Source organism: Diadema setosum, chromosome 3 (assembly GCF_964275005.1).
Source record: "Diadema setosum chromosome 3, eeDiaSeto1, whole genome shotgun sequence".
In the NCBI taxonomy this organism is placed as follows: domain Eukaryota; kingdom Metazoa; phylum Echinodermata; class Echinoidea; order Diadematoida; family Diadematidae; genus Diadema; species Diadema setosum.
This window is the reverse complement of record NC_092687.1, coordinates 10,374,883-10,398,541: the sequence shown is the minus strand read 5'-3', so window position 1 is coordinate 10,398,541 and position 23,659 is coordinate 10,374,883. Positions and strand designations below refer to the sequence as shown.

The window sequence follows — 23,659 nt, the reverse complement described above, 5'->3', positions numbered from 1 at the left end:
AATCCTGAATCCTAACCCTAACCGAAACTCTAACCCTCACACCCTAACCCTAATCTTTAATCTAACTTATCACTAACCAGCATTTAGCTGGGGTAATTAATTGCCCTCGGTGGGTAATTGTCCAGATACGTCAACTAGCAATCAATACTTCCCCTAATCTTTAGAACCAACCTTTAGTTGAACCATGTGACTCCTAATGGCGGTAGTTGTAATTTACAACGCTTCTTATTAATTTTGTTATCAAGAATAATTATGGTTTGTACAGCACATGACAAGTGTTAAACAATTAATTAATTCTCTACGCACTTTGCACATGGCATAGAAGACAGAGACGTATGTAACAACACTAAAGTAACTGCTATTGGCATTCGGTTAATTGAAAAGAATTGAACAAATACACGCATACATACACAAACCAAAGAATAGGCACAAGCATACACACAGACATTAAAAAATGCATAATGCACATACACACAAACGCAAACACACACGCACACACACACGCACGCACGCACGCACAGACAAACCAACCAACGAACAAACAAACGACAGGCGAACGTTCATACCGATAAAGCTGGCGCAGTATGGGTATAAGAAAGCGATGATGAGAGTGACTAGTAATACCACCCGCTCCCACAGACGTGCGAAGCGAGAGTTGGGCAGGACCACAGTATCCGTAATCAGCGACTGAATGTCATCCCACAAGATCCGTAGGTGGCGCCCTGTCCTCTGTTAGACCGATTAAGACGAGAGAACATTGGGTGGGGGAGGGGGATAAATGGAGAAAAGTTGGAGAAATTAAAGTTTTTAGCTGGTTAAGTTGAGTGCAATTCCATAAATCTTGAGACATATTGTGGGCTAGACAAAGAAAGATACAGTATTATAAGTAGGTATACACTATAGGTAGGTAAGAAGACATATTATATCTATATTATAGATAATAGATGAAGCAAGTATGAAGCAAAAGAGCTTAAGTTTATTCACAACTTTGTAGCAAGATTACGTCGAAAATAGTGAGTTGAGAAGCCAACAAGTTGCGATTATGAAAAAAAAAAAACACACCAAATATTTACGTTTTGCCATAAATGGAATAATGGGGAAAACACGAATTTAATGTGGGTCTTTTATTCATTTTACTTTTTTCGCCACATGATAGTTATTGACAACAACGTAATGCTTACCAATGTCAGTCATTGAAAACAGAATGAGACGACGACTGTCCCACTTTCAACCAACATCATTCACTGTTTAGGGAGTATTTGTGTTTTAGGAGAATGTTAGATCCATGCACACATTAGAAAATACTTAAAAACAGCAGCGCCATACGAACAAGCACATTCATTGATCTGCTCAAATATGACACACAGACAATATCAATTTCACAAGTGCAAAAGACTGATTTTTTTTTTCCTTTTTTAGCGGCAACGCCGCAGCAACAGGAAACTAACAGAATTATGGCAAACTTCTTTCTTTCCTTCGCTGTTTCACTTCCTGCTACAGCTCTTCAGGAAGAAAAAAAAAAGAAACCATTAAATGGACTAAACAAATATTTGCATTCATTTTTCATAAAATAATGAACTGGTGAGAATTGTCGTGCTAGTACTAGATCCGAGCATTTTGAAACTGGTGGACTATTTCAAAGAAATATTGTTTTACTTACAGATAACCTTACTAGGTGTCTTTTAAAAAAAAATGCACTCTGCAGAAATTTTCTTGCAAACTAATATTGCCACTGGCTGTAAGATTTGTGTCAATGAAAATGACGGAAAAATACGAAAAGGACCAGAATAAGACCGTGGTGGTGTTTCTCCAAATTGTTCTTAGGCTAAGAACGACTTTGAGAACGACTAGTGATCAGTTCTTGTGCTAAATTTAATATTGAAATTCTGATAAGTATAGCACATCAGAACGTGTTCCAATCGTTCTTAAAGTCGTTCGTAACCTCACGAAGGACTTGGTGAAACACCACCCGGGTCATACAAACACAAGCAGAAGCAAGCAATCAAACATTGCACCAAACACAAATTCTGACTGTACTTTCCTTGTGCTCACAGACTCAAGCAAATTTCAACAGAGTTAAGATCGAAGGCGGTGTGGTTGCATAGATCTAAAGGCCTGACAACTAGAAAGGTGATAGCGAGTGCCGGAAGGGTTAATACAGTTTTCCTACCATGCACTGTGAATAACAAGTGTATGTCATCTTTCTTGGTCGAAATAGAGAGTGATTATTCAGGCGAAAGAGGCAAGTGCAACTGAAAACTTTGTGACACGGTTTCTAAACTACAGGCCAGCACAGGAAAAGACAAGAAGCGAAAAGAGTAGAAAACGTTGCACACATTTTGACACGTATGATGCGGTTTGTAAAGTGCAGGTGCGACAGAAAATGACAAAGAATTTGACACTCTATGTACGACTGGAAAGCGACTACCACAGAAAGCATAGATCTAGAGAAAAAATAGGATGGATCTTAGCAATCCTGGAGCGGTCTGTCTTACCGACGGTGTCATCCGGGCTGGACTGTGCTGATTATGGCAACGTAATAACGAAGAAATGAAGGACCAGGTTAAAAAGAACATCAAAAACATTTAATCTCAAACAATGGCGTGAGGCCCCTCACCTGAGAACGCTGAAAAGTTCTTGCGGCTGAATAAAAGACGATAACTATGACCAATACACACAGTTATGTGGGAACTGAAGCACTGATTAATAAGAAAAGGACTAAGTCCATGACATTCGTTCTTGTTCCCCGACTTTGCTGTGAGGTTTTTTGCTGAGAAATAAGCTATGGAAATATCAATATTTTGGAAATAAAGGGCGCCCTCCGTGTTCATCTTTAGTGCACTCTCAAATTGAAGAAAAATGCTCTTTAATGCATGTTTTTTTTTTTTTAATCTCTTTATTGCAACTGATCAACAAATTGTCCTTCATCGACGTAATAAACAACAAAATTCAGTGTGTGAGCAATAGCCATGAAAAAAAAGAAAGAAATACAGCCATACATATTCGGATGTGATTACATGTTACCGATTTCATGCGTGTTGATATTCGAGTGTTTATGTTGCATGTAATTTTGTAAGTTAACCGTTTACACCCATTTATTTTTTTCTTTTTTAGGTAAATCTTTCTCGTGCTCTCCTATGCATCCGCTGTAGCTTTTTGAAATATGCATCTAATAAAAACACCGGTCTTTAAAGGCATTAACTAATATTGAAATTTGCCCCTGTAAGTTTGTGATGCGCACAACCAAAAAGTAGTCGATAGGATTTCTAGCGCTTAAAACCAGCCTCACCATTTCAATTTTGCATCTATTCAAGCGCACTTTTTTTTTTGGGGGGGGGGGGGGGAGCTCGAATCAAAATCTACGAAATTAACATGAAGACATTATGAAGTTACGTGTTTTTGAGAATTTAACAGATTCTCACAATCTTGAGAAGAAAAAAAAAATCAAAATTTATTGCTCAAATGACTTATATTACATCGCATGTGATTGTAGTAAATTAGTTCATGCTTTGATTTCATCTTGTTGTTGTTGTTATTGTTGTTTTAAGATCAGACTAAGGTTCTACAACCAGGCATCAGATCACCTCATCATGACTTTTGAAACTCAACGGTGGTTTAATTTTAGTCACTTTCTCGAACCAGTGTTAGATTACCTTTGAACACAGTAGAGCAATATCGCACAACTTCTACACGATGGAGTTAAACTCTCCGTTCAGGTTAAGCACACTAACTATTCAAAGTGATGCATCGGTTACCAACTGACGACAATGTTAGAATCTGGACTTATTTTATGTGCTTTCCTACGAACGAATGTACCCTAACTATACAGCACCGTGTATCTACATGTACGTTTCATTTTTCTTTTTTTTTTTCTTTTTGTTTTGTTTTGACGTGAATAAGGAAAGTGAGCAGGCAGATATGTTCGTGTTGTTAGTAAATGTTATCTTCCATGTTGAAGCCATGCATGATTTGTTAGAGAATTACAGCTAAAAAAAAACCACACGTTCATACATATTCTAAACATTTTCCATTATTTTAAAGGAGTAGCCGTGCAATGTAATGTACTCCTACATGACTATAATATTTATGAATTTAAGAGGCATTCTGCTACGCGCAAAGAAAAAGAAACGTTTTTTTTTTTTTTTTTTTTTTGGCGGGTTTGAACACGGAACGTCTTTCTAATTGGCTGACCGAAGAGGGCGTGGCTCGTGATGATGCATTTCATTGGCTGGCTGACTGACTGACTGACGTAATAGTCGGTAGAGACTGTCCAAGCAGCCCGTTAGCTTTGGCAGTGTATATACCACTTCTCTCTCTACGGGTAAGAAAATGAACAGTACGTATTTCTCGCACAGCACAGATATCATCAGTCACGGGTTCTAATGATGTTTAGAAATGTAAGAATGGTATCAATGGCATGTAATGTTAGACAAGCGTGTTAGTTGGCATGCAGAATTTTTCAAAACCATGCAGAGTTAATAGACCTCGCTTGTTCGATGTTATAAAGAGGGCATATCAAATTTGCAGAACTGGCGTTATGAAAATTAGCAACAAATGGAGCAAAATGTTTCTTCCTCGTAATATAATTAGAACCTTTCATGGTATTCTAATCTTTACACTGGCGTATCTCCGATCATACTTGACAGGTAATTTCAGCATGTATCGCTAATGAACTATATATTTAAAATTCTGTAGCTAAAGACTAAACGTAGAGACGTCCCTAAAAGAGCAAGAATTTACTAAACAAATGGCACATAAACATAGCTCAGCATAACTTACTATAGAGAACATGGAATATTGAAATCAATAAAGCCGCAGAAATAGTGACATTTAGTATTGCAGACACGACAGATCAATGTTGTCCCTTTCAACTTCGTGTCTACGCTGTAAACGACAAACTGACTATATCGGATACTACTAGCACTGAACATTTCCTGAAAAATAAAACAGAGCCAATGACTTTTAACATTTACGTTTGACTTTCATTTAAACATGTCAATTTAGGCAGTCTATATTGAGACTGACACGCACATCTAATAGAGCTTGTTAGTAACACCCTAGCTACCACTTTCAAAAACTAGTTTTCAAAGAATTACATGTCTTCATGTCAAACATTTTGCTTTGTGTGTTAACCGGGTGTTCTATTATCATAGTATCCTTACAAACCATGTCAAATGTCAGCTTAAATATTTTCTTTTTTATATGTGCTACAGATTGTACTTCACACGTTAATTACGTGGGGATAGAGTTTTGATATTAACACGATCTGTCTCATCCTCCTCTTTTCCCTTACCTTCTATCTTTCCTACCTTCTCCATATTTTCTTCACCCTTTGTCCTCACTATTTCTTTCACTTTTGATTTTCTTCGATTTCCTCTCCAAATATTACCTTATCCACCTATCCATCCACCTTTTCTTTTTTTTTCAGACCCATTTCTGATCACCCTTGTTCCTCATTTTCTACTTCTAGTTCCTCTTCTTCTTCTTCTTTTTTGTTTCCTCTATCTTCTAATATTATTCCTTCTATTTTTTCTCATTTTACTTCTACTTCTCATTCTTTTACTCCTCCTTTATCTCCTGCTTCTTCATTTTTTTCTCTTTCTTCCCCTTCTTGGGCTTCTTGAAGATAAACTTCTTCCATTTTGTTTACATTCAGTACTGGTGATTACTTTTGAATGGCGTAATATTTTAGTTCAATTCAGATTAAAGGGTGACGATACTTCTATTTCGTCTTATGAGGACATGTTCGAAGAAAGGCTTGCCTAGGCTCAAGACGAACCACCAGGGCTCCATTTCATAAAAGGTGTTAGGATGGCCAGTCTTGCTAGAATGGCAACATCCCGTAGCAACAGCTAATCAGGAAACTGGATTCTCGTCGTTACCATGACAATTGTCATTCCAGCACGAGTTGCTACCATAGTAACGTTTTATGAAATGGTGCCTGGGACACATTAAATATCATCGAGTGTAAAAGTGTGTCTAATAATCTTCTTCAGCAATACAGAATTCCACAAGCCCCCCTCCCCCCACGTCGCCTAGACTAGAATAGGGTGTGGTGGTTGGATGGGCGTGGCACTTACCATGACAACAGAACCACGGTGCACGGATACCCATTCCGATTCCATCTCCTCCATGTCAAAGGCCTCGAAGGAGTTGAGCGGGTAGCCCGAGTCGTGTCCTGTGGGATGGTAGAGCATCACGGGGTACAAAGAAATGCTCCGCGACTTGTTTTGAAGTAATGCTACCAACCCGGTAATAAATGTGTGAGATTTTTCTCCAGTGCGTTCTGGCACTACTGATGCCACAACTTGTAATAGCATTACCAGCATCAAGGCTTACCGTACTTCCAACAATTAGCTCGATATTGAGTTACTGGTGTCTTATTGGGGAGCTCAATCTCCTCTTACATTATTGTGTCAATTTCAAATTATTTTCATTTTCAGTGAAATGGTAACAATAAAATCATGAGGTCACTATTTTACCCTATATTTGGAACGATGCTTATAAATCTACCAACTTCTGATTAAATTAACTTTTATTTCATAAAAATGAATTGTCCGCTGTTATTTACGCTAAAATCTTAGAAGTGATGATTGTAATAATATTATCATTAAAGCAATATTTAAACAAATTAAAAATTTGAGACTCTGGACTATAAAGATACAAATAGTAATCAAACCTCATGTCCACGGATGTATTGGCGGGCAGGAATTTTGAAACAGAAGCCTCGTAATTTTTTTTTAATCTTTCTTTTCTATTTCTTTTTCCATCCCTTCTCTTTTATTCATTTTGTGCTTGGCACTTCAAAGACTTACTGCTTTGGTGAGTGGCGTGTCGTGATAAGCTCTTAGAGGCGGGGATAATACCCTCGCCAGCCCGTACCCGCTCCTCCAGGAGGCCGGCGGCGTCGCAGCGCTGTTCCGCTATCTGTTGCAGCTTCTTGGCGACTATGTGGGACCAAAGCGAAAGGAAAAGAACCAAAAAATATAAAAAAAAATGAAATAAAGATGCGACACAGATTAGGTTAAAGATACGGAGATAAAAAAGAAAGAAATGAAAAATATAAGGGTTCATATATTATGCAAAGTCAACAATATAAATTCATTTTTTTTTCATATACCATACCCAACGAAAACTGTCAATTCATTTCATTTTATTGGTATTCAATGACAAAATCAAGACACTACAATGAATTCTCGTGTCTGCCATTTTTATGATTAAAATCGTAACTGACAATCTTTAACATATCGGCAATTGCGGTTGCTGTTTGACCGATTTTTAAACTTAAACTTCAACATGAAAGTATCATGTTAATATAAAATAGGTATCAACTTTCACACGAACTACCAGCGTGTCAATTTGTGCGTCTCTATTGATGACAATGAAACAAAACTTGAACATGGACCAGGATTTGTGACCTTTAACCTCTGTCTGTGTTCTGTTACAAAAAAAAAAAAAAGGAAACGAAGAAAACAAAACAACGTCATTGTGAACTTTGACCTTACCTTCGGGATAGTGATGGAGCACATTCTGGAGGTCTGCTCTATCGAGAACCATGAGGTCGCAGTGGGCCGCGGCCCGGATGGTGTTCGTCCGAGGCATGCTGAAGATAAGGCTCACCTTAGCAGGGGGGATATCGGAGAGAAAGGACACCAACTTGGTAATTCAACAAAGAGCGTTATTTTCAATTAGTTGTTCAATAATTCACGGAAATCGTTTTGAATTGAATATTACAGAGGAAACCTACGTTTCTATACTGATTATAGTGAAATTGATATAAGATTCGACAAATACACGCTGTGGGGTGTTAAAGGGGCCCTGAAATCCAAATGCACGTTGATTTGTGTAGATTTATGATTGCCTTAACATCACTTTTGCGGTGAAACGAATATCTAGAGACATTCCATATATTTTTAACGATTTTTTTCTTCTATTTGTCTTCAGATTACTTGGGAACGCCCACAAAAAAACAAAAAAAAAAATCCTTCCAAACCAATCAATGTTGATATTCTTGAGATGACCTCATCTGTCAATCATTGCTAAAAGTACTGAAATGTTTAACAAAAGACATTGGAGTGCACCTTCCCCTCGACTCAGCATATTAAACTTGCATGTTCCCTCGCCATGTTTTTGTTAGTCACATTATTCTCAGTATGACAGAAACATGCAAGTTATGCTGAGTCGAGGGGAAGGTGCATTCCAATGTCTTTTGTTAAACATTTCAGTACTTCAGCAATGATTGACAGATGAGGTCATATGAGGAATATTGGTTTGGAAGGATTTTTTGTGGGCGCTCCCAAGTAATTTGAAGAAAAATAGAAGAAAAAATCGTTAAAAATATATTAAATGTTTCTAGATATTTGTTTTACCGCAAAAGTGATGTTAAGGGTATCATAAATCAACACTAACCAACATGCATTTGGATTTCAGGGCCCCTTTAAAGGCGACTTGATTACACGCAGTTCAAAAACGAATTGAGGAGATACACGGACTTTTACGAGCAGTTTGGATTGCAAAACGGGCTAACAGGCTTTTACACATTTCAAAGCGAGTCAATCCTCATACAGAGCAAGGTAAAAACCTTTTAAGTAACACCTCACTTGTGACATAACAAGGAATATTCTTGAAAATATGATAAAACAAAGAAACAAAACCTTATAATAATCTCTTTTTTGAAATATCTAGAAACTAGAATAAAGTGATCTTAATAAAGGTGGGTCCCAACTTTCATTAGAAACGCTCTTCTTTGGATATCTCAGGCAATTCAGAACTGATTTTCGTCAAATAAACTTTGAATTCTTCTTACAATTATGCTCTTCCATACTTCATTAGAGGTTGAAATCTCATTATTCAAAAAAAAAAAAAAAGCATCATCAAAAAACCCTGGAAACATTAAGCCTATGTCAACCGAAACTATACCATCCCTTTATATGAAGGTCTTCTAACAACATGTGCGCGAACGCAAGCACACGAATAAACAAATGGTGCACACACACACACACACACACACAAGCATTCAATTATAGACAGCTACGTGCATGTACACACGAGCATTCACATAAACGTCTGGCCTACTTATTCTCTCCCACACACATACACACATAGACAAATACACACACCGTATAATAGTACCTAGTAAACACGTAGACCTACCTCTCCGAACAGCTTGCCGTGGTTCAGGCGGGCGATTGGAGTTGCGTCATCGTCAGCTGATAAAACCTGAGCGAGGGAAGGGGGAATAGGAGAGCGGAAACGGGCGCCCATTTGAGACACTGCGAAAGGCATTAAGCCGCCACTAATGTGCCTATAATGACTGTTAGGATGTATCGTATTACACGAAGATGATGCGAGCTGACATTGAGTCAGAATGGCAGGGGTACATTAGAGAACGCATTATGCCTGTCAGCGCCACAAATAGTCTTTTTTTTTTCTTCCTCATCTTTCCCTGCCATTCTTCGTTCTCAATTTCTTGTGTACTTTCCTCTCTTTTCTCCTAAGCTTTGTTAGTTTGTAATATCAAATTCTGTTGCCCCTGAGCGGTGTTCCCGATAAAACGATTCTAGCTGTTCGGATGAGCACTGTATTCTATTTTAGGTGACATGGCATTTGCTTCAATGCGACAGTTGCTCCGATCTTATTTTGTCCAAGGAATTTATAAGGTTAGGGTTGGGAGTCGTGATAGGGTTTTAGGTTTACTTTGATGTGAGGATTAGGATCAGGGTTAGGGTTATGTTTGTGGAGAGAATTTATGTTTGGCTTAGTATGTAGATATTTCTTGACAGCAATTGTCGCATGAGCAAAAGTAATGTCATGATGGAACCGCTACAGAATTGTGACGCTTAATTGTGACACCGTACAACGACACACAAACAAAATAAGATGAAACATAAGTTTTATTTTTTTTTTATTTCATCCTTTACAAGAGCAACTCATAAATCTTGGACCATGTAACTCTATCCCCAACTTTGCTCAACGTATCCTCCATGCCGTTCTTTCATATTTCCTAAGAGGTTTCTCATTATCTCACAAAAAAGTTTGAAACCTGGGCCCCGTTTTATCAAAAGATGAAATCGACTTTAAATTTCCTTGACACACAGGCTGCCATAAACTTATAATAGAAATCAGCTTTAATCAATCTTAATTCTTCATTAAACAGGGCCCAGAAGCTCTATCTCACACAAAACTATATCATTCCTTTAATGCTACAGTAGGTACTGGAATCTTGTAAAGATATTTCGGAAAATAATTATTTTGTACATGCTTACCTCGATTTCTCCCCGTTGTATAAAGTACATGTCGTGACAAATCTCGTTCCGGCCCGCAATGGTCTGGCGTGGTAGATAGAGGGAGGGCTTGATCTCCAGAGAGAGCATGCGCAGAAAGCCGTCGCTCAGGCCCTGGAACATTGGAGCCTGCCGCCAACGGCGGGACGGGAATTCGAGAGAGAATTTGTTTTAGTTCGGACTGATAAAGACACAATGTATGATATCATGGCACAACCGAATATAATACATAATAATACTGTAGTAGTCAAACTTGGTTATAAAATGGGCTTTAGAATCTCTGCAATCTGATTGGTCAATAGTCATGCTTTGATTTTTACTTATCCACACTGAGCAATGCGTCCGGTAAAATTCGAAAGCAAGGCCAATTTCGTGGATCAGTGAGAATTGCATGCTGTCGTTTAACTTTGGAACAGTCTAAAACCCACTCGCTGCTCTCGTGGGTTTAAACAATTCCAAAGTTAAACTTGTGCATCCAATTCTCACCGATCCACTCTGTCCTGTGCATCATTAAGTGTACTGACTCATCTGCGTGATCAGATTCAGATTGATGAAAACACATATCTGCACTCCAAACTTGGTCAACTTGATGCTGCCACTATCAAGATAATATTTCAAGAACAATTTCAGCCAGACTATTACAGAATAATCCTTGTCTTATTTCTTGTGTTTTTTTTTTTCTCCATTAAAAAGGTCTATCACATCACTACTGACTTTGAAGGGGTAAGGACAGTATGGTAAATCTGGTCAGTCACAGAGTTTACCTTGTATAACATGAAGCTTTTTATGATTATTTTCAACCTCAGGAAGCACTTACCCTTGACCAAGCCATCCACCCCCCCCCCCCCCCCCCACACACACACAAACACGCACATACTAAAACACATTCGGCGGCCCCTGTAAAATGATTGAAAACAAACAAGACTTGCCATACATGCATACACACACATACGTGTGCACACGCACACACACACGCATACACACACAAACACACACACACAAACACACACACACACACACACACACACAAACACGCACATACTAAAACACACTCGGCGGCCCCTGTAAAATGACTCAAAACAAACAGAACTTGCCATACATGCATACACACACATACGTGTGCAAACACACACACACAAGCACAGCCAAGTACGTAGTGAAGATGCAGGTTAAACGACATCCGACGGTATTACGATCTTCAGTATATCTTGGTGGAGTAGAAATTAGAATTTCTTTCTCTCTCCGTCACCATACCCCAGCTCCAACCCCCTCCATCTCTTTCTCTCTCGCTCTTTCTCTCCGTCTAATCTAAGGGCATCACACCAGCAACATTGTGCATGCAGCAGAAAATTACCCTCCGATTCTCCGATTGGGGTGGAGAACGGTACGTAAGCTGTAAGGTAGGGGCGGGATGGAAGAGAGTGCGACTATTAGGTTAGAGGGTGAAGAGGAGGCAAATGACTGCGGGCAGCAGGTGGACACACGCGGCAAGACTTCGCGGCTATTTGTGATTGGCATTCCGCTCGGATAAACAGCGTTACACTGGCACAATTACCGGCGCGAGGCGATCGCGTGGCGCGCTTATTGTCACAGTGGAAAATACGGGAGGTGTGCGACGCGTACGTGTTATCGTACTCTTCAAAAATAGGGCCTGCCTCGTTGCGCTCGGGGGAAAATGGCGCCTCTTCGAAACAGCAACAACAAACGCTGTGAATCCGTCGTAATCTACAGAGCAAGTCTACCATGTGCGATAGGAATGGGACTTTATGACATTGATCCCGACGGATATGATCCACATAAACGCTTGCTTGGCCAACTATATCATTAGAAAATGAGAGTATAAAATAATGACGTCATAAATCGCGCCTGGCGATTCAAGTGAGCTGAATGATTCGCTATCGACTAAGGTATCCAGCAATGTTTTTCAGTGTGTTTTTGGCCTGGCGGATGCCTGTATCAACTGGCGAAAGAGCATTCACATTTCTTGCGACGACAGAGGGAGCTGGGGGAGGCTTACATCATCAGCGATCGCCAACGGGAAATGACGTCCATGGTAGAACAGAGAGAGTGGGTGATGTCTGTATTATCAACGTGCCACCAAGGACCATACGTCTACAGTAGATATGAAGTGGTTGAACAACCTGCAAACCTTCTATTCTTAAAACGGACTTAGGAAAGTGTGTATAGAATGCTATGTGGGTTTTATGTGTTAACTGACACTGCAAAAATACAAGAGGTGAAATTAGTGCGTAAAAAAAAAGAAAAAATCAATCCGAAAGAATGAGAAGTGCTGGAAGGCGACTTGAAACATCGCAGTAGCATAGGGGTGGAAAACACATGATCGCTAACACCTATGATTCAACAGTCATTGCATAACATACACACATGCATAGATACACACAGTCCCCTCCACAATATTAAATGAGTTAACTGCATTTAAAAATGTACTGTATACTATTACACATTAATTTTGTAACGACAAATATACTGAAGTAAAAGATATCAATACTATAGGAGTAATAGTGTTGCATCTCGATTCAGGATAGAGTGCACAGATTATTTGAAGAATTTAAATCACGCTCGCAGGAATTAGTCGTTGCGTGTTGGACAAGCCTCACAATATTTCCTGTAGTTGTGAAGAGCAAAATTCGATGAGGTATGTCTGTGTGAAAAACATGTGAGCTAAAAGTAAGGCTTCATGAATATTGAAGAGGTTTGTTTGCTTATTTGTTTGTTCATTTCCTTGTGAAAAGATAGCTGGATAGCCCATATTCAGCTGCCCTAAGCTGGTCTTCCATGGGGTCCAGTTGGATGTGAGGTGGGGTCAATCGAGTTTGGTAAAGTTTAGTGCCTACCTTGTCTAGGATGTACTTGTTTCCGCTCAGCGAGACCTCGGCGTGGAAGGTGAGGGGCAGGGCGTTGATCAAACTCTCGTCCGTTACCCCCTTCTTCCTAACCCAGAGGTACTCGTAGTACCCTATCACCTGCTTCTGGAGGTCCTCGGGAACCGTTTGGTCTTTCTGCAAGGGGGAAAGGGGTGTGGTGGGTGGGGCAAGAAGAGGAACAGATTGAGGCGATAGGGAACAGAAGAGGGGCAGGGATGGTGAGGGAATTGAGTAGGAAAGTGAAAGGAAGGGGAGAGGAGGGAGGAGAGTGAAGTTGAGTGAGGTTGCGGCAGATACTTTCGACACAAAATTTCATTCTCATTCAACCATTCACTTGAATAACAATAAGAACAACAATTACATGTATACTTGGACTTTATATACTCCTGAACTCTTATTATTATCAAAACAAAGCACACATATTCTCAATCTCCTTCCCAATCCGTATATTCTCACCAGTGTGTCTTTGATGACGTTGAACCGGTGCGTGTAGCGCGCCCTCTGTGCGTCGAAGTTGGTCAGCATGGAGGCCATGCCGCCCAGGATCATGCCAAAGAAGACGACGATTCCAAGCAGCATGGAGAAGATTGAGAACCACTTCTCCAGCTCGTTAGCGGCACTGATGTCTCCATACCTGCAGCACGTGACGACGGAGCGCGGTCATTATAGATTATATTTAACGTGCGTTGTAAGACAGATATTGCCCTTTTAGAGGTATCATAACACTCGAAAAGCTCGCGCGGGAGTTACATTTATAGTCTCATGAGGTATTAAAAGTCTTCACATTTTGACACTTCCTCTAGTCTTCGAGAACTTTGGCTTTTCGCACAAATCTGATCTTTCCTGCAAATATTGACTGCTTTGAAATCTGTCGTTTGTTTGTTTGTTTTTTATTACTTTTTTTTCTACATGAAATCCATATATTTTTTTTTTCTTTTGAGGTATTTTAGAATGCATCCGTGGTATTCATGACATGGTTCTTTCTTTCCAGCTTCTCACCTTTTCTTTGTTGTATTTTATTCATTTGGGTTTTTTTTTCTTTAATCGCCAGAGAGGCCTTTCCCTAAAACGACAGACAGAGGAAGGACAATTTTGCTGTCACAACAGAATCACTACACTGCCACCAGCGGCGATCGCAGCTATTGATTTAACCAACTGCAATCTTCCGAATTTATAAACGAACTTTCTCCAAACTTTGCTCTCTGCCGATTATATCTCAACATAATATCTTGTCTGCATAGATCCTCTTGTATAGAGGCTCACGGATCTCATTACGAATTGCTTCTTGAAAAGGAAATACATTGTAACGATCATATGACCTTGATCCATGACCTCTGACCTTAGGCACAAAAAACTTACCCAATGCAAGTCACGTCGGGGAACGGAAAGCCGATTTAATCGCATCATGCCCAGCCGGATGGAATTCCTTCGGAGCCCTCCAGCACTATAACGTAAACTGTGCTGCATCTAGTAATGGCACCGGTGCCTTTGAACACTTATCCATGAAATAAACCATAAATATGACACACTTTCGAGGAGGCATAAACCTTCAGCCTGTGTTGAGAAGTTTATATGCAATGCACTCACCCGGTAGATGTTGCAGTGGCCACAGACCAGTAAAGGGCGATGACATAGAAATCCCCGGGTTTGTCCGACTCTGTGTCGTTGCCAACTAGACAGTAAAAATGGGACAGAAATAAAAATGTTTAGCTTTTTATGGGTCCCTTGTCTGCATTTTTTTTTAAATCTAATGATAATCATACCCCCCCCCCCCATACACACAAAAGGGGGGGGGGAGGGGAAGAGATTTGGGGGGACAGAAATACATGCAGACGTCTAGACCGCATGTAGTATCATGGGAAGTTTTGGTTCCACAACACACGATCATTATCAGTAAACTTCCTTTTCAAATTCATTGGAATAGACTCCCACAAAACATTCGTAATCTGTCCTCTCTAAAGCCCCTTTTACACTTTCACGGATTGTTTCACGGATGACCACGGATCGTCATCCGTGTGTTCCGGCATGCAAAATATCGATTTTCCTCTCAATGCCGGTGTGAATACGATCCCAACTGGGTGTCTACAAGGACAAGTTAGTACGGAGGTTACACGGACAAGTACGGTGCCTTCACGGACAGACATGGAACGAACGCGGACCACAGCGGAAACGATACGGAGCTAACACGAATAACAAGGAAGAGCACGGATGCAACTGGGTCCCTTCGCGGTCTTTACACGGATGTCCCTAAACAAAATGTTGACAGATGACATTTACTTTTGCTTTTGATACTTTACCATTATCGGACAAGATGCCTCCAGAGCTAATAACAAGCACACCAGAAAATCTACAGCAGCCTACATACGCCTGGGCTTGTCGACATCAGGCAAATCTCTTCTTGCACACTCTCATTTTGCGGGAACATCATGACATAAACAAAGGAAAACAAAACAAGACATATCAAAACACACACACACACACACACAAACATCAAGGAAATGTGTGTGGGTCACTGAAGATTCTCAGGCTACAAATATTCAAACAGTATGAGGGGTTGATGGCTGTACTGATAGGAGAAGATGTGAGCAAATTTCATTGATTTTATGAGCTTGTATTGGCAAATACACGAATTTCTCATCCCGGATGGAACCGATGCTAATACGGACGTCCCGATGTCTTCACGGACTGTCCCGGAATGAGTACGGAGGCAACACGGAATAGCCGGTGCCTACAAGGAAGGAATACGGAAGCAACACGGAATAGACGGTGCCGACAAGGAAGAGTTCGTATTGATGTCCATCCGTGATGTCCGGGATGAAAAATTAAGTAAGCTTAATTTTTCCCGCGGACATGCTGGGTGGTCAAGGATAATGCCGGATGACTTCACGGAGTCAACACGGTCATGCCGGAAACAATACGGATGATCAAGGATCGACGATCCGTGGTCATCCGTGATGCGATCCGTGAAAGTGTAAAAGGGGCTTAAGTGAGTTTAAGAGCTCACTTAAAACCTGGTTATTTAAACATTTTTTTTTTGTAAACATTTCCTTTATTCCTTTTCTCATACCTCTTTTTCACTGGTATTTTCTTTCTGCCTCTCTTTCTTGCGCCATGAGTATCTATTCATGATGAATACCGGCGCATTACAAGTGTTCATATTATTATTATTATTATTATTATTATCATTATTATTATTATTATTATCATTATTATTATTATTATTATCATTATTATTATTATTATTATTGTTATTATTATCATTGTAATCACTGTCAATACTCATACTCCTTAACAACGGCGCGAATTACAATGTATGTGGCAGGAACAACATTTTTCTGAAAAAAAAAAATGTATTCAAATTACAAACGCTCAAACGTTCAGTACCTGGAAAAGACTAAAAACAATCCAAACAGTACAATAAATATTAATACATCAATGCTACAAAATATCACACACGTGAAATAACAGATGATAATTAATTAAACGAGTGATAATCACGAGTAAGTCTGCACCTTATTGCAAAGATAAAAAGAATGATGATTATGATGAAAGCTAAACACCTGATAATTTTTAGTAATCACATCTTTTCCTCGTTTTTCATCACGCTCAAAATGGAAGTCAGAAAGATCCACCACTTGATAAAAGAAAGAAGCGATTTTATGTGTATATAGAAAGTAAAACGTATTGTCTGCGATTCTGTCAACACACCCCATCAGATAATGACATATCAACATAGTCATAATGACTCAGGCATGCTGACTCTTGAACATCTGCACCAAGTCCCCCTCCCCTCCCTTTTTTTTTTCTTTTTTTTTTTTTGGCTCAGATGCACAACAAGAACGGTGCGTCAGCTTTTAATCATCATCAAATCGGAACGAGGCCAGCGCGAGCTGTCCGTTTTCGCCCGTAAAACCTCGCGCTTCGGGGAAATCCGCTGCCCGTCCCTGCCGACGCATGGGCTCTCCAAATCAAATGCCACACTGCAAGAAAATAATTATAGGGGTGTCAGGTATGAAACAACGAGCTGATGTTAAAATAAGTACTTGGTTAAAAAAAAGAAAAGTTGCAAACACACTTTACACCACAGTAACACCAATTAGTGTTTTCTCCTATTGACACTGGACGAGTGTTATACCGTTTACATTAACACCAGCAATATCAAATCAACACCATGTAGTGTCATAGTTGAATTAACAGCAGCGCAGTGTCAAAAATATCACCAGCTACAGTGTCAAATTAACACCATAAAGTGCCAGGTGAACACTTTTTGACACTATCATAACATACTGTCTATCACACCGGTCGATGTGGTCCTTTATTGACACTTGATCGGTGTTCGATTTGACACCCACGGTGTTGAATCTAACACCGATCTTTTTGCAGTGCATGTTATGCGGGGGCGCTCTTCACCAAAAGGCACATTTTTCTCGCACAGTATCCATCTTTCCAGATGTGACAAAGTGCCACGGAGTGATAATATCCACCCCTTCAATGTTATACACGTACAAACACAGACACACATACACACACACACTCATAATGCACGCGCGTACGAACATACACATTTCCCTCTTCAACGTTGTCACTTTCCTTCATGTTTTTTTTTTCACCCCTAGTGACGTCATGTCCGTAGTCATGGTAACGTCCCTGAAGCGAAAAGTGTAATCACCACTTTCGCCTGTTTGAAATACATTGAAGGAAATATTAGGTATGAATGGTTACTTTTCCTCGCATTTTTTTTTTCTCTCCCAATCCCTCTTTGTCAGGTGCAGGAATTATGAGAAGATTTTTCCCTTTTGGTTTCACTTCTTTCTACGAAAATCGAATAGGAATTCAAGCGTGTGGGCTGTGTTAAGTGACTTTGATTGCATATAAAAAAAAAAGAAGAAGTTGTAATTCAAATGCACAACAGACACATCAGTACACACACATGCGCACACATCAGACACAGGTTTATTGTAGTTTGGAATTTTCTTTTGTTTTCTGTTGTTTTTTCTTTTCTTTTTTTTATCTTCAGCAGCTACACAGTGAAGATCGATGTTACTGAGGTAATGGGAGACACGTACGGGAGACACGTACAAACACACTAACACACACATACAGACACGAATGGAATAATCAAATACACGTGCGCACATTGGATCATGTTTTGTTTTTCATTGGGATATTTTGAGCGCAGGTGTTTGTCTGTAAAAGAACCGAAGTAAAAGGTGAATTTGTTGAACAATAACTTTCCAAGGGGGAAAAAAAAAGCCAACATTATGTTTTTCCGTCTCACCGAAATCAATATCAAAAGACAAGAATAGATCTGCCTATCTTCTTCTTCTTCTTCTTCTTCTTCTTCTTCTTCTTCTTCTTCTTCTTCTTTTCCTCTCTCTCTCTCTCTCTCTCCCTCTGTATCATCGGGTATACAAATGCAAAACCTGAAGACAGTATATATGCGAGGATAAGCTGTGACCATTTTTTATTTCTTGGAAATTCTTCTTCTCTTGTGTACTACGCGACTGGCATTATTTCTTTCACGTTGCGCCAATGAGACTAATAGCCCGGTAAATGTCAGAAGTCATCGGGAAACCCACGGCTCGGAGTGCGCGAGTTCCTCCAATAATAATATTCTTCTTCGTGTGTATGATGAATACCTGTCGAGTCGGATAAGAAGCAGGTCGGTTAAATTTGTACACACAACGGTTCTCCTACGTATTTTGTTCCTTTGTTTGTTTTCCTGCTTCTTTCATATCCTCTATGTATTGGACTTAATGAACGGTGGGGAAGGAAAAAGATGAACGCAAATCGACGTGGAGCATGGCTTTACAGTCTGTTTGCATTATTTTACTTCTTTTTACATGCTTTATCTTTGCAATCTAAGCTTCAAAGCGGAAATGTGCATAATCAATCGGCTTCTATTCACGTTCGGCTTGTTGTGTTATTTGATCGGTATTGTTTATTTCTATCGTTTTAGTTTTTCCCCTTTTTGTGACTTCGTTATAAACGTTTCTTCAAAAAAAAAAGAACTTGCTCAAGTTCGTTCATTCTATTTTGGATTCTCCTTCAATGTGATTTTCAATCAATTAAGTTTGCATATTTTGTTCTGTTGGGGTTATTCCTATAACAGGTCCTTCCAAATATGTTTGCCTACTGTACTCATTATCACTGTACAACCCACAACAACACATGCAATGATAATTGCTCATTACTCTGCCTAAAATACTATATACGTTGTTATTCCTGGCGATGTCTATTCACGACCATTTAATTACTGTACGCAGCCTTAAAAAGGGCAGAGACGCACAGCCAAACAACCTGCTCTTCATAATAGTCATTCTTGCATAATAGGTTTGTTTTTTCCAACGTGCAAAAATAAGTAGGTATTAGCAGTAACGTTCTGTTTCTTTCTCTCCTTTTTTTTGGGGGGGGGGGACGGGGTGTGTGTGTGTGTGTGTGTGTGTGTGAGAGTTTATAGAGAAGGTGCTTGCAGATGTTATGGGATTTTACAAATCATATCGAAAATCAAGTTATTTTCGTCGTGTATAATCATCCCGAAATATGACTGACATTATTCAAAATAGATCAAAATTCAGAGACAAGGTTCGGCTTCACAATACAGTTGTTAGCAGCAGGTTGTCGTTGGTTGTTAGTGTGTCCCTAGCACCCCTTATCGTGCACAGCTTGTTCAAACTCTTGTTTCAAACGTTACTTTGATATACATTGTAAATTCATTTTGCGTGGGTGAGGCAGAGGTCGCATTTATAGACTGAACTTTTCAGTGGGGTTGGTGGTGTTGTTTTTTTCCTGTTCTTTTATTTTTTTGTCCCATGACAATTGCCTCCGTCTTTATCCAGCCTTCACCTAATCAAACACCTCTTACGAAGCACAGTTCATTCTATCCCACTTTTCCCCTTTATAATATATTGTCATCGCTTGTTACTGCCTATAAAGTATAATGAAAACCGAAAATACGCAAGTCTTTTGCTGATTCACTTGGGAATTTCACAGGTTATTTTTGTCATACATCACTACACAAGGGAATGATTATCATCTTCCTAAAAATAGAACTATAATTGGCAACATAAATTTTATGTTTACGGGTCCTATAAAGCTTTGGAATTCCTTCGACCATTCAATGAAACAAGCTCAATGTCAATTTCATATCATTTCATTTCACACACATCACACACACAGACCCATGGACCTTAACCCCACCCACACGTACGCACACTTGCATGTGTATGTTCGCACGCACACATACACATCGTGCATGCCTACACACAGCCATCACGTATAACGAGGGAAATCTTACCGAAGCCGAACTTCCTTGCCCAGCTGTTTTTCAGACAGTTCAGTTCGTAGCCTCCGTCCGGTCCGTGCCAGCCGGAGCAGGCGAAGTAGAACCAGCCGCAGGCCGTCAGGTGGATTACCATGGCGGCTAAAACGGTGTACTTTAGGGTCCGCAGTAGAGCCGTGTTCGAACCCAGCTTGGATTCCCGGTTTTCTGCGGGAGGGATGGAAAAAAAAATAATGTGGTCAAGTGAAGCAGCAAATACTATAATGGGTCATAAACTGAGTTCGCTGTCCCACATGTTTATGGTTAACGTGGATGCCTTGGACAGCGACGGTGTGTAGGTTATTATAAGATCAGAGGACAGCAGCGAACGGATTGCCTTGTTCTGATAATTGTTGAAAATTAATTATTTCTCTATACATATTTCTGCAAATTTGCTCTTTCACCAAGTGTCTGAATGTAAGCCTATCACGATATATACACAGTATATACATAATTATATATATATATATATGTATGTATATATATATATATATATATATATATATATATATATATATATATATATATATATATATATATTAGCTCGTTAGCCCTTAAGACAATTACATCGACCGGCCCTTCTTTCTGGAATGGGTTAGATTCGGTTCGGTTGCACTCAAGTTCTTTAAGCTCCTTTAAGAAAAATCTCAAAGCCAATTTTCTAAAATCCTATGTGTAATTATTTTGCCGTAATCACTTGAATTTTTTTTTTTTTTTTTTTTTTTTTTTGCATATACTCGAATGTTGCCTCGCTCGGATGACTTCATTAGTTTGATCAACTTGCTACTTTTCTTAGCATTTATACCATAAGTTAATCATAAACATTATATACTATACCTTGTACATCCCGTAAACATTGTAATATTCTCGATATTTTGAATTTTGCATGTTACGTCACTTCTGCCATTGATATACTGTACTAAAACCTACGTTATATTTTTGGAGCCCACATCCTACAAGCTTTGCTTTTTAGTGGGTTCCTCATATTACACGCCAATTATTATGTCCTTATACATGTGTGCATTATTGGTTCAAACTGACCATTTTGTGAAAAACATTTCTGCTTCAAATCAAATGGAATATGAAATTTGTATGAAATGTGGAATATGGAACATGAATAATATATATATATATATATATATATATATATATATATATATATATATATATATATATATGTATATATATATTCAACATCCTCTTTGTGCTATTTTTGTGGGGTTTTTTTTCACTCTCGATGTCTTGTCAGCGCTCTCCATCTCGGACTAGTTTTCCTTTCATTTTTGCACTTATACATGTCACTTTTACCTTCTGCTTTAACTTTGCATCACATTTTTGTGGATTCTGCCTCTTATTCCCGCTTTCCGTTTACTTAAAACTCTTCAATCTTCTCTTCCTCTTGCGGTCCTTCTCTCCCCTTTCTGTCTTCCTCTCCCCCTCCCCCCCCCCCCCCCCCCTCAATCCATGTTTCAAGTCAAATCAAAGCAATTTAATGATATACTCTCTCTCTTTAAATTCTTGGATTTCATATCAAATCAAAGCAACAAAAACAGTCTCTCTCTCTCTCTCTCTCTCTCTCCTCTTTTTTTAACAGTCCCCGTTGCCTTGTCAAGTCAGAAGGATGTGTCGACCTCGGATTAATGTCACTTCTGTTTCAGCTGGGCCACAAGTGCTCTACAAGCACAGGATGTATAATCAATTTTCTCGCCTCCAGTCCGCCACTCGCTTCCACGGGGCCGGATACCCGGGCGGTGCGTCTTGATAGATGGGAGGACACTCGTTAGCCGCGGCGATTCTACCACCACTAATAGTCTCCTCTCAAGACGCACAGAGATACAAACAATAACAACACTTTGATGGAACCATCAAGTTACCGCTTTTATCTGTTGCATTACAGTCCAGAGTCCCCCCCCCCCCTTATATTTTCTTAGCTATTTTCAATCATTTGATGTCAACCATGAGAAGTTACGAACTAAATGAACACTAAAATCCACGTCGTAGATGTATTTAAAACGAAAGTGACGGTTTGAACTTATTCCATCGATAATAATCAAAACAAGCGTTACTTCGCACATGACCGTGTCAACGTATTTCATGGTTGTATGGATGTTGGCGTACTCGATAAGTCACGCACGTTGGGGCAGTCGAAACTCGCACAGTCCGTGGACTAGATTTAGACTGTGGACAACATTTGAAGTGCGGAATATAAGACACGATATACAAATAATACATTTTACCTCCCAGTTTATTTGTGAATATCTACAATCTTATTATGATGTCCATGATAATCTCGGATACATCATTAGATAGGTTCAAGTCATCAACATATTATCAACGACTTCTGTCCCATTGACCGTGTAACATTAAGAAAGTGCATTCACCTTTAATATCAGGACTCATGATTAGTCTCCCTTTCTATGATTGCACAACATCATTTTTTTTTTTTGAGCGCGAGGGCGTGACAGCGTACATAATAATGACAGTTATATTTATTCATCCTAATCTCCATCTAGACGTTTGAGACAACACCTACACCCTCTCCCTCCCCTCCCCCCCCCCTCCTCCTCCTCCTCCTCCTCCTCCTCCTCCTCTTCCTCCTCTTTCTGCTCCAAACTCATCTCATAGACCGCCCGTCTTTCGGCGGGACTCCTGCTGGTAGTCTGTATACACGAGTCTAGGAGTCGCCCCCGCGAGGAATTTGTAATGATGACTTCTCTCGCTGGGTGGTAAGATGCGGAAAGAGGCCCAGACGTCACGAACCTCCCTCTGTCCCACCTTCTCCATCTATGTCTGTCTGTCTGTTTGTCTCTCTCCCTCTCACACACACCAGTAATATATCTGCCTTCCTCTGTCCGTCTGTCTGTCCCCTTCCCTCTTGCGTTCTCTATTACGTCGCTAATTCCTTCATAATAATCTCTATCCCTTTCTCTATTCATGCCATGTCTAGCCTTCCCATTCTCTCCTGTAAAAGTCGATGTTTACGCGCGATTATTTTTTTTTTTCGCGCTAAGCGGCTCAAAAATATATTCGCGGGTTCTTGAATTCGCGCTGGGCAAAATTGCCGACCTATTCAAAACGTGCAGAGAAAATTGTGTCCCTAATAATTTTCGCGGGTTTTAGAATATATTGGCGCTAGCCAATTGGTAGCGCGGAAAGCTCAACAACTGTCT

At 39.7% G+C, this 23,659-nt stretch overlaps 1 protein-coding gene across 1 annotated transcript in view; it reads right to left on the bottom strand.

The window, feature by feature from the left end:
- LOC140246537 (uncharacterized) overlaps positions 1-23,659 on the bottom strand; it is a 102,805-nt gene that overhangs the window by 62,112 nt on the left and 17,034 nt on the right. Inside the window, exons 3-12 of the mRNA XM_072325880.1 lie at positions 20,466-20,657; positions 14,756-14,840; positions 13,625-13,802; positions 13,139-13,303; positions 10,266-10,412; positions 9,154-9,219; positions 7,506-7,620; positions 6,816-6,947; positions 6,081-6,178; positions 567-729 (exon numbers count right to left, since the gene is read on the bottom strand). Of these exons, the coding sequence (XP_072181981.1) occupies positions 567-729; positions 6,081-6,178; positions 6,816-6,947; positions 7,506-7,620; positions 9,154-9,219; positions 10,266-10,412; positions 13,139-13,303; positions 13,625-13,802; positions 14,756-14,840; positions 20,466-20,657 (1,341 nt within the window). The remainder of the gene's footprint in view (positions 1-566; positions 730-6,080; positions 6,179-6,815; positions 6,948-7,505; positions 7,621-9,153; positions 9,220-10,265; positions 10,413-13,138; positions 13,304-13,624; positions 13,803-14,755; positions 14,841-20,465; positions 20,658-23,659) is intronic.